Raw genomic sequence first — 11,559 nt, 5'->3', positions numbered from 1 at the left:
TTATTATCCGCTCATTTCTTCATATAGTTAAGGATAATCTAGCTCATTAGAGGCTAAAATGGTCTGCTTTTATAATGTTGAGCTTGACGTTGAATCATGATCCCCAAAAGCGGGAGTCATCATTGCAGCAATAGAGACCCTAAAGATGATGTAAGGCATTTCGAGTGTCCATATCGGAAAAAACGGAACATTTCACTTTAAAAGCATTTTTGTGTTTAGGCTACCGAGTGCTTTAAAAAATAACTATTGCATCAGTTTAAGCAGAAGAAGTAGCAATTTATTGCCTCTAAATACTATGATAAAACGTCAGCGTTGCGATTTTACACACGTACACACATTAAATAAAAATATTAATACAGTTGGAATAAATTAAGCAAGCAAAAGAGTGCAAATGTTTCATTATTTTTGCTCCAGGCATTCTTCGGCATTGTCGATCGAGTCCTCTTTCGCTTCATGGGCGTCGGAAATGCCCGGTGCTGTGGCGGCAGCTGGTTCTGAGCTCGCATCACTATCCTGACACTCCCGAGCGCTTTCCACCTTGTCACTTTCTTCGGCACTGGCCACGACTTCCAGCGCTTGGTCGGCAGCACCGGCGTGTTTGTCGCCGATTATGATCTCCTCCGGATCGGGAGCATATCCTTAAAGATCAAACGCGCTCGCGCTATGCTTTCATCGTAGTCCAACTCGTAAAGCGGACCGCAGGCCAGGTAGATTCCTTCCGGCAGGGAGCCGAACGGATGCTGGCACGCGACGCATTTTGGAATGTTGAAGTACAATTCGTAGAGGATTGTTGATACGTTATTCTTCCGGAGGTATGAAATAATCTTTTCAGAGAATCTGCGACACGTAGGGTTCCAAATCTGCCCTCGGGTCACCGCTGATGGATTTTGCCGTCACGTGGATGAGATCTTGAAAACAATCAAAATAAATTATAAATTGTCCACACGCCTAGGCAGACCTGATTACTTACAAACGTCCTTCGGGCAAGTGCCACTAAAGTGTGCCAACTGGATAATGGTAGCCCCATCTTCGTGCCCTTCCACGGGGGACAGCTTCATCGGCGACACGCCACCTCCACCGGAATTCTGCGATGCACCACCCAATGGAACATTCATCAAAAATATAGCACGTGCCATTTGACCACTGTGCTTCTTTTGCTTCTCTTCTCTCGTGCCTTCCTTTACTCCGAAAATCTCCTTCTCCAACGTACCCCTGCCCTATGACCAACCCTTTGGTCCCTCTATCATCTGTTTGCCGAACTTTAATGATTGATAGCCCTGTAGGGACGCGCCTTTAACAACGCATACAATTACAAGCTGTAATGGAGCACACCTGAACAACATCTACAACCTTGGATCGGGCTGAACGGGGGAATGAATGTGGGTGTGGTGGATTGGGAGAGAGGTAGAAAGGACGGGCGAGTGAACGGGAGTGGAGATGATGGAGTGCGCAGAATAAAAGAAGATTTTAATCTAGAAACGATAACGAGTTATTCTTAATTGTTTTGACGGAAAACCTCTACATCTGGCGACGACGATGGAGAGAATTGTAAGTATAATAAGTATTAAAGGAAGGATCTGAAAAGAAAATCCTAACCGCTATCCTAGCACTCTGTGAAAAAGAGAGGTTATGTGACCCAAGCCATTCACGAAGAAAAATGCTATCTGATTAAATAAGATTCAATTTTGATTGTACTAGTGCACTTGCTGATTCTGAGGAATTTGGAATGCGCGAGGGGACTATGGATGTGATTCCTCCGAGGAGGTCGATGAAAGCAATTCCTTTACGGAGGTAGAAAAAAAAAAGATTCCTCCGAGGAGGTAGATAAAAGTGATTCCTCCGAGGAGGTTAAAAAAAAAGAGATTCCTCCGAGGAGGTAGATAAAAGTGATTCCTCTGAGGAGGTAGAAAAAAAAAGATTCCTCCGCGGAGGTAGACAAAAGTGATTTGTCTAAGAAGGAAAATGCAACACTTCTGAGGAAGTGGAAAATGCGGTACCTCTGAGGAGGTGGAAAATGAGTCGCTATTAATTCAGTGCAGAGTGATTTTCTGAGAATGAGGTTATAATGCCAATAGGTTTTAGAAGAACACACAACTAACGATGTTTACATTGATTTTTTTTATGCATGTTCAAATTTGGAATTCTTCCTGAGGGATGTCTTTGTTATGACTGGTGAATTGCAAGATGAGTAAATTTGATTTCTATCTGATTTTAGATCGATGAAGCGCGAGCGCTTCCAGCATTCCGATGCGAAGAAATTGAGAAAAATCATTTGGCGAAAGAATGGAAAGCTTGGAAGTCCGCATTGGAAATATATTTCGACGCGTACGACGTGACGGACCAACGGAAAAGGAGAGCGAAACTGTTGCATTTGGGCGGAAAGCAGTTGCAGCGAGTGTACGACAATCTACCGGATGGCGATAAGATTCCGCTAGTGGCAACGAAGGTAAACTGGTACGATATAGCTGTTGAAAAGTTGGACGCATACTTCGAACCGGGTCGTCAATATATTTTGGAACGCTGTCGGTTGAGGAAGATTAAGCAAGAACGAAATGAGCGGTTTTCACACTTCGTGATGCGAATCAGGCAACAACTTTCTGATTGTGGACTCGAAAAATACTCTGTCGAAGTGAAAGAAGTTCTTACGGAAATTTTCGTAATCGATACCATCGTTGAAGGATGCGTTTCTGATGAACTGCGACGCCGAATTCTACAAAAGGATAGATCGTTATCGGAAATTGTGGAAATGGGCGCGATGATGGAAGGAGTCGAGCAGCAGATTAGAGATATTGGAACGTTGAAGTCTCCGGATACAACAGAAAAGGTTTTTCAAGTGAAGTCGGAACGAAGTATGAAGAACAGGATGTCGTCCGTGAACCGAAATACAACGTACAATCACAATTTTTCGAAACCCAGTGAAAGATCCGTCACATGTTATCGTTGTGGAACGAAGGGTCACATTGGATCATCAGAAATTTGCAAAGCACGGAATCAGGTCTGCCGCCGCTGTACGAAAGTTAAACAGGTTAAGGTTACCAACATGCAAAAGGGATCTAAGCAGATAATCAAAGGTTATGGTAGTGACATACCACTGCGGGTTTTGGGAACCTTCGATGCTGAGCTAACAATTGCTTCGCGAACAGTAACGGCAAAATTTTTCGTCGTAGAAGAAGGTCAACGCTGTCTCCTCGGAGATGCCACAGCCAAGAATCTTGGAATTCTGAAAATTGGTATTGATATTAATCAGGTGGAAAAACGTGAAGTTGCTTTTGGAAAAATCAAAGACGTGCAAGTGCAAATACATATGGACCCATCTGTCAAGCCTGTATGCCAGCCTGTACGACGCGTTGCCATTCCATATGAGGCTGCAGTTAATAAAAAATTAGATGAACTTATTGCGCAGGATATTATTGAGGTGAAGATCAATACTAATTAAATGAAACATGTATACTTTCTCTTCTAACGAATAATAATAATAAATAAAAAAAAAATAATAATGAAAGCATATAAAAAAATAAACTACTTTCCTAACTGTTCTAAGGCTACATTGATTGATTGACTTATCATTGGAACATTTTCTTAATATTTCAGGTGAAAACAGGTCCAACAACGTGGGTGTTGCCTTTGGTAGTGGTGGGCAAAGCCAACGGTGAGCCTCGTGTGTGTTTGGATTTGAGAAGGGTGAATGAGGCGGTGGTCAGAGAGCGATTCCCAATGCCGATTGTGGATGAATTATTAGCTCGAATTGGAACAGGAAAAGTACGTAGCAAGCTAGACATTCGAGAGGCATTTCTTCAAACGGAGCTTGCACCCGAATCTCGTGATATCACAACTTTCATCACAAATAAGGGCCTTTTCCGATTTAAACGACTTCCTTTCGGACTGGTTTCGGCTCCGGAAATTTTTCAGAAAGTTATGGACGAGATTTTGTCGGGATGTGAAGGAACAGTTTGCTATCTAGATGATATATACATAGAGGGAAAGGACATGGATGAACATGACAACCGCCTAAAGATAGTATTCGATCGTCTTAATAAGCGTGGTATTGTTCTGAATTTTCAGAAATGTATAATTAGAGTGTCCGAACTTCAGTTCTTAGGTCACGTAATCAGTTCGAACGGAATCCGGCCGTCTCCATCCAAGGTGGAAGCTCTGCTATCTTTTCGTGAACCGGAAAATGTAGCCGAAGTCAAGAGCTTCCTAGGTTTGGCTAATTACTTGAATAAATTCATACCAAACCTAGCTGCTGTAGATGAACCACTCAGGAGATTGTTGCATCAAACGGTGAAATTCCAATGGACACAGGAACAACAGCACGCATTCGATACCATCAAACAAGCTATGTCGAAAGAGAAAAACTTGGGATACTACAACTGCAAGGACACTACATCGGTGATTGCCGACGCAAGTCCTACGGCATTGGGAGCTGCTCTTATTCAGACGAACAACCAAGGAGAAAACCGTGTGATCTGCTTCGCTTCCAAGTCATTGACCGAGACGGAGAGGAGATATTGCCAGACAGAGAAAGAGGCGTTGGCTTTAGTCTGGAGCGTTGAAAGATTTCAAATGTATCTCCTAGGGAAACCATTTAATCTAATAACGGATTGCAAGGCATTGACGTACCTTTTTACCCCTCGTTCAAAACCGTGTGCGCGAGTAGAAAGATGGGTTCTCCGACTTCAAGGGTTCCAGTATAATGTTAAGCATATATCAGGGGAACAGAACATAGTAGATGCGCTTTCCAGGTTATCTACGCTGAAACCAGTGCCTTTCGATGTTGCAGAAGAACTATTCGTGAACGAAGTTGGACGCGCAGCTGCTTCAACGGCAGCTATCCGTTGGGAAGAAATGGACCGTGCGTCTGGCCAGGACGAAGAAATATCAAAAGTTTGTGAAGCTCTCAGCAGTGGACGTTTATTTGAACTACCAATTGAATACCGCATCATAGGCAGAGAACTGTGTCGCGTTGGTAATGTGCTGATGAGAGGGGATCGAATAGTTGTACCTAGGAATCTGAGAGATCAAGTGCTTTCCCTTGCTCACGAAGGGCACCCGGGCACCCGGATGATGAAAAGTCATCTTCGGTCTTCGGTGTGGTGGCCCAAGATAGACTCCGATGTTGACTCGTATGTTAAACGCTGCAGAGGGTGCTTACTCGTGTCAGCTCCAGACGCTCCTGAACCAATGAGCCGGCGAAACCTACCTGCTAGACCGTGGGAGGACGTAGCGATTGATTTTTTAGGACCATTACCAGAAGGACAATACCTATTGGTTGTAGTCGATTACTACAGTAGGTACTACGAAGTGTGTGAAATGGCCACGATCACGGCTGAGGATACAATCGCTGAATTGATAACGATTTTCAGTCGCCACGGAATACCGGTTACACTGACTGCTGACAACGCACCACAACTAAGTGAAGAATGCGAAACGTTCTCCAAATTTTGCAAAGACTATGGTATTCTACTAATCAATACAGTGCCTTACTGGCCCCAAATGAACGGAGAAGTGGAACGCCAGAATAGAACAATACTAAAGCGTCTAAAGATCGCTCAAGAATTGGGTCAGGATTGGCGCAAAGAACTTCAGAAATTCCTTCTGATGTACCGTGCTGCTTCTCACTCTACGACTGGACGTTCGCCAGCAGAGCTACTATTTGGAAGGAGAATACGAACTAAACTTCCACACATCACGCCTACCTGTGACGATGAGGAGGTAAGGGATCACGATTCTATGATAAAGGAGAAAGGGAAGGAATACAGCGACAACCGCAGACAAGCACGAGAAAGTGAGGTGTTAGTTGGAGACCGGGTGCTGATGAAAAGATTTAAGAGAAACAACAAGCTAAGCACCGATTTTGTCAATGAAGAATTTGTTGTGCTCACAAAAACTGGGTCTGATGCAACAATAAAATCTACCGTGTCCGGGAAGGAGTACAGGAGAAATACTGCTCACCTGAAGAAGATCCTCGAAGGAACCGACAAGAGGATTGGCAGCGACAATGCATCGGACGGAACACCAACGGCAGACGCATCGGAAGGAGCCAGTGCTTCTGGCATTACTAGTTCTGTTGACACACCGGGTGACACACAAGGTGCAAATGAATGTGGGAGTAAACGACAACGCCAGGAACCATCGTGGTTCCGTAGTTATGTGCCGTATTAGATCAGGATATTTTAAGGGGGATGTAGGGACGCGCCTTTAACAACGCATACAATTACAAGCTGTAATGGAGCACACCTGAACAACATCTACAACCTTGGATCGGGCTGAACGGGGGAATGAATGTGGGTGTGGTGGATTGGGAGAGAGGTAGAAAGGACGGGCGAGTGAACGGGAGTGGAGATGATGGAGTGCGCAGAATAAAAGAAGATTTTAATCTAGAAACGATAACGAGTTATTCTTAATTGTTTTGACGGAAAACCTCTACAAGCCCCTTGATAGTCATCTCGCTTTAAATTAATACTCTCGATCGGCTTACCCAGACAATAAATCCCTCCGAAAACGGCGCACAGCCGGCAGAAACACTGCGGAATCTCCCCGCATCCGTACATCGAAAACAGAAACGGGCTGTTTCCGTATCGACCCAAACTAAGCAGAAACTACTTCACCCCTTCCAACCCGTCCCGGCAGCTAGTGTGGTCATTTCCCATGGCGATTGTGTACAACAAAGTAATGGATCAAATTCGAGGTCAACTTTTGTTTCTTCAAATACTCCAGGAACGTCTTTCCCTCGAATTCCGCTGCCTGATGCTCGCTCCCTTCTCCTTCCCCTTCCCAACTTGCGCAACTCTGCAGAAACTTCATCAACAGTCGCTTCTCCACCACATTCACGTCCCGACTTGTAAACACATCCAACCTCGAACATGGAACCGTCATAATCCTCCCGTTCCAGATCGTCGCAACTGAACTTCTACATTCATGTAAAATTTTTTAGTAAACTGAAAAAAATATAGAAATTTCAAATGAAATAATAACAAAATATTTTATTAATTTATTCCTCAGTCTTTTTTCTGCGTGCTATTCAGTAGTTTATCGCAAAAGCTACTGAACATCAGTAGTTATTTTTTTTTTAGAATAGCTGAATATATGGTATTTTTGTGATTCACAGTTCGAAAACTGTACATTGGAATAAGCCGTGATTAAATGCTAGGCTGCCATTACCACCCAAATAAACAAATACCATAAACGAACTATATCCTGGATGGGTAAAATATCCCACAAATAGTTTGGATGATACCCCGAACACGTCGTTAAGCTCTCTTTTATGGTTATTTTTATTAAGGCGAGCCTGGAAAGCTCCTTTGGTTTGTTTTTTTTCCGTCGATCTTGTTTTCCGTGCTGAGCACCAATGCTACCGACGTGCCACAGGAAGGCAGCTCCCACACCTGGACCCTACCTATCGACCCATCAACTCATGAACCGGGGACCAACGGCTTTACTTCCCATCCGAAGGAAGGCGTGATCAGAGATGTTATGCCTCAGAACATCCCGGCGGCGCCGACTGGGATTGAACCCAGGCCTTCTGGGGTGAGAGGTAATCACGCTTACCACTACACCACCGGCGCCGTTAGGGCCTGGAAAGCTGGATAAAGGTTAAATTTTACCAATCTTTCGATGATGTTGTATTCACCGTGAAGCAGCAGGTTCCTATCCCTTTCAGTAGTTCGAAAACCGACCAATCGCAAACCGCAGCGGTGGCGGCGCACTTTGACGGCTCGCATGCAAACGTCAGCCTTCTTTTCTGGCGAATCCCATCACCGGACGGACGATCGCAAAATCAGTCGACGAGTGTACCAAGACGACGACGGGAGTGAGAGTGAGTGCGTGCAAAAGAAAAGATTGTCCTCGGTGTGGTGTGTGCACAATCTGTCTGCCGTTTTTTTGCTGGCTAATATTTTTTTGTATCTCCAACATTATTTTCCCCCGTTCCAGTCGCTGATCGAGGAGGACCATCTGTATCTAGTGATATAAATTTAACCCGATTCCGGTGTGTGACCGAGTGAGTGCCGTCGAAAAACCCGACCGAATTTAGCTCGCGCGATGGCCGGATTGCTGTCAATCTCGTCGCGAAATCTTCCGCGAACGGCGCTGCGAATCAGCGGCCTTCGCTCGCTGGAGGGAGGCCAACAGCAGGTAAGAATCCGGAATAAAGAATTTCGAGTCACTTTGCTAACAATCCGAGCAAATACCGGGCGTGAAAATTTCCACCGACCATTATTCGGTATTATGTAATCCCGGGAGGAAATATTTGCGAAATGGCATTCGGATTCGTCGAAGGTTTGCTCGACTTTTTAGCAACTGGATGGTGGTGCCCGAGGGGCATGGAAAAGGGCACGTTTTTGGTGATTTTCCATTTGATATGTGGCCCAATATCGTGATGCAATTTGAGTCATCTCGACGATCTGGCTGCTGGATCGGAAGCCACGGGGGGTGGAGTGGGGTGGGATGGATGTGACAGATCTAAAATTTGTCATTCTTCTTTTTTTTTCTCTTTTGCTGTTATAGGTTAGCAATGCTGCTGGTTTGAGATCCTACCACCAGGGGCGTGCTGCACTGCAGAGACTAGTTAGGGCGACCGGCACCGAAAGCGCACCGATTCAAAGGTGAGAGAGATTCCGATGTTTGTGTTGTTATGTTGGTGGTTGTGGTTGTTTTATTTATAATTTATTTATAGAACTAGTAGCTATTTAAAACCAGCTGCTGACCATGATAAGGAGACGCTTTTTTTATTGATCGTGTAGACAGAGTTTTGTTTACATTGCGTGGCATCAGATGTAGTTTGAGACACCGGGACTACGATTTCGGGCAGCGAGCCAAATTATGTCGATGAATGAAATCAATGTTTTTTTTAGTGACATGAATTCAATATTATTTTGAATCCCGATCTGCAAATTGGACAAAGCCTTATAGTGACTTTCTGCCAGTGGCTGGCAATCCCTAAATGAATACAACGATGGAATATGGAAAACCTTGTTTAAATTTTGAACCCAAACGACTTAAAAAGTCAATTGCAAAAACTGCTTTAATAAACAAGGACTGTTAGCTATGTTTTAGCAGATAAAATTATTACAAATGGGAAGAATCTAAGCCAAAAAGGATTTCTCGCTGATTGTATAGCTTCAGTCAGACCTTCAGTTCAGTTCAGCCCTTAATCTATAATTTTCGAATTTGCACTCGGTGAGAAAGTTTTTCAAATTATTTCAGTTTCTCTGTATGTCAAAACCTCAGCATTTTGATTGATCCATTTGACCAGTAGAATCAATATGGACACGTTACCATGGCTTGTCCAGGAGAGGCCACGATTCCAGGGTTGCTTTCATCGGAGACTTCGCTGCTTCAGCGCGCTGACGGACAAACAGCATCACATCTTCGTCAACATTGGGCCAGTAGATGTTACTACGGGCCAAAGACTTCATCCGATCCATTCCTGAGTGTCCGCGAATGCAACTGACAAACGATCCGCTTGCGAAACTTAGTTGGTACGGCGATTCGATCGGCGAACATAACACAGTTGTCGACGACTTGAAGTCCATCTCGTCAAGCGAAAAACTTTTTGACATTAGGATCAGAAATCTGGTGGTCTACCGAACGAAGAGGAACGAATGCAGGGACATTATTCGAGATGCAAAAAAAAAGAAAGCTGGGAATCCTTCATCGACGACATTAACCCCAGCCAATCGAATGTAATCAGTGGAAAGAGGAAAGCTCAAGGTATCACCATTGTACATGAAGGTGTGGCTACCCATGATCCGGTTGAAATCGTCGACACCATCGGCAACTACTTTGCTTCGCTTTCATCGATCGACAGTTACGACGAGGAGTTTTGTCGAGAAAACCACCCGACCATCAACTTGATCGGGGACATTGAAATCCCCGAAGATGCAGATAATTCGGAGATCAACCGACCATTCGGTTTGGAGGAGTTTTCACTCGCCTTGTCGAAGGCCAGAGGAGGTTCAGCCGGACCGGACGAGGTGAGCTACCCTCTCATTCGAAATCTTCCCATGGGAGAACAGGCCAAATTCCTGGAACTCCTGAATCAAGAATGGACACAAAATTCCTTCCCGGATCAATGGAGGCACAGTCTCACTATCCCGATCCCTAAACCAAACTCTATGGGACACGAAGTCGACAAGTACCGGCCGATTTCCCTAACATGCTGCGCATCGAAGATAACGGCGAGGATGGTGAACAGGAGACTACTCAGATTCCTGAAAGCAGGTAATCTTCTAGACCACCGCCAACACGCATTTTTACCGGGGCACGGGACCAGCACCTACTTCGGATCCCTAAGCGAGGCCCTTCTGGATATATTTTCCAAAAACCTTCACGCAGAACTGGTCACTCTCGACCTATCCAACCGGGTGTGGATGCCGGGAGTGGGGACTCAAGGGACACAGCCTAAAATTTATCCAGAACTTTTTGTGCAAACGTACCTTCCAATTCACGCTTGGAAACTGCCTATCCAAAACATTCGAGGAGGAAACAGGGGTACCACAGGGTTCCGTGATCGCCGTTACCCTCGATGTCTTCACGCGATTACCAGTTGGAATCTTCATCTTCGTCTACGCGGACGACATCGTCCTAATGGCTGTCAAGAAAACGGTGAAGGCACTGCGAAGAAAGCTTATTCAGGCCATCACCTACGTATCGTCGGCCGGCTTCCAGCTATCCGCTACTAAGAGCGGATTTACCCACATCTGTCCGATAAAATACCAAGTCACACTCAGCACCAAAGTCTGCATCCAAGAAGACATAATTCCGTTTCGGAAAACCGGGGTCTGCTTTGACCGAAATCTCACCTTCGACACACACTTCAACGATGTCAAAAACGGATGCAAACAGCGTATGACCCTGCTCAAAACTCTAGCGGGACGGCATCCAAATGCCAACCGAAGATCCCGACTGAACGTGGCGAAAGCCATCATCAACTCACGCCTAACCTACGGAATCGAAGCTACGTTCCTTGCCAAGCCCCGATTGATCGAAAAGTTAGCGCCGGTCTATCAACAATCTCTCTGAATCTTTACCAGCAGACATCAGGAGACGACAAGGAAGATTCCCTCCTCACGGAGGCGAACAATTCACTCAGGGCAGCATCCAACCCGACTATCCCCCCAATATCCAAGGTTTACTGGGTCGGAGCGAGGAGTTGGAACAAGCCGAAGATTCTGACCGACCACACAATCAAACACCAATTCAGAGCTGGTGCCAATCCTTCAGCGGTGGCACAAGCGGTACTCGAACTCCAGAACCGGAAATACGGAGGATACTCGGTAGCCCAGGGAAAGGTAGGAATCGGGATTTTCGGTCCTCGCGGAATGCCATAGACTCCCGGATCAGTGTTCCATTTTCTCTGCGGAAGCCATTACCGCCTTCATTGCAGCCACCATTCCCGACAACCGATCAATAGCCATCTTCACCGACTCCGCTAGTGTGGTAGCCGCACTGGAATCCGATACGAGCAAACACCCTTGGATCCAGGCTATACAGGAACACGCGCCAAACAACACAGTCTTTGTGTGGATAACTGGACACTGCGGGGTCCATGGTAAC

General features: G+C 45.4%; 1 protein-coding gene and 1 pseudogene across 4 annotated transcripts in view; one reads left to right on the top strand and one right to left on the bottom strand.

The window, feature by feature from the left end:
- Positions 1 to 399: 399 nt before the first annotated feature.
- On the bottom strand, positions 400 to 7,956 carry LOC135697056 (rab proteins geranylgeranyltransferase component A-like; annotated as a pseudogene).
- Positions 7,765 to 11,559, top strand: part of LOC135697073 (dihydrolipoyllysine-residue succinyltransferase component of 2-oxoglutarate dehydrogenase complex, mitochondrial) — a 22,358-nt gene continuing 18,563 nt past the window's right edge. The window contains exons 1-3 of one of the 4 annotated variants that reach the window (XM_065216660.1): positions 7,765 to 7,819; positions 7,936 to 8,136; positions 8,509 to 8,606. In XM_065216660.1, coding sequence (XP_065072732.1) covers positions 8,044 to 8,136; positions 8,509 to 8,606 — 191 coding nt within the window. In that variant the 5' untranslated portion in view covers positions 7,765 to 7,819; positions 7,936 to 8,043. Of the gene's footprint in view, positions 7,861 to 7,935; positions 8,137 to 8,508; positions 8,607 to 11,559 lie in introns of all 4 variants that reach the window. The other 3 variants (XM_065216661.1, XM_065216659.1, XM_065216658.1) reach the window with 3 other exon arrangements.

The sequence above is a fragment of the Ochlerotatus camptorhynchus genome, unplaced genomic scaffold (genome assembly GCF_037179485.1).
Source record: "Ochlerotatus camptorhynchus isolate MF236.1 unplaced genomic scaffold, CSIRO-AGI_Acam_v1.1 ptg000066l, whole genome shotgun sequence".
NCBI lineage: Eukaryota > Metazoa > Arthropoda > Insecta > Diptera > Culicidae > Ochlerotatus > Ochlerotatus camptorhynchus.
This window is presented reverse-complemented; position numbering and strand designations above follow the sequence as displayed.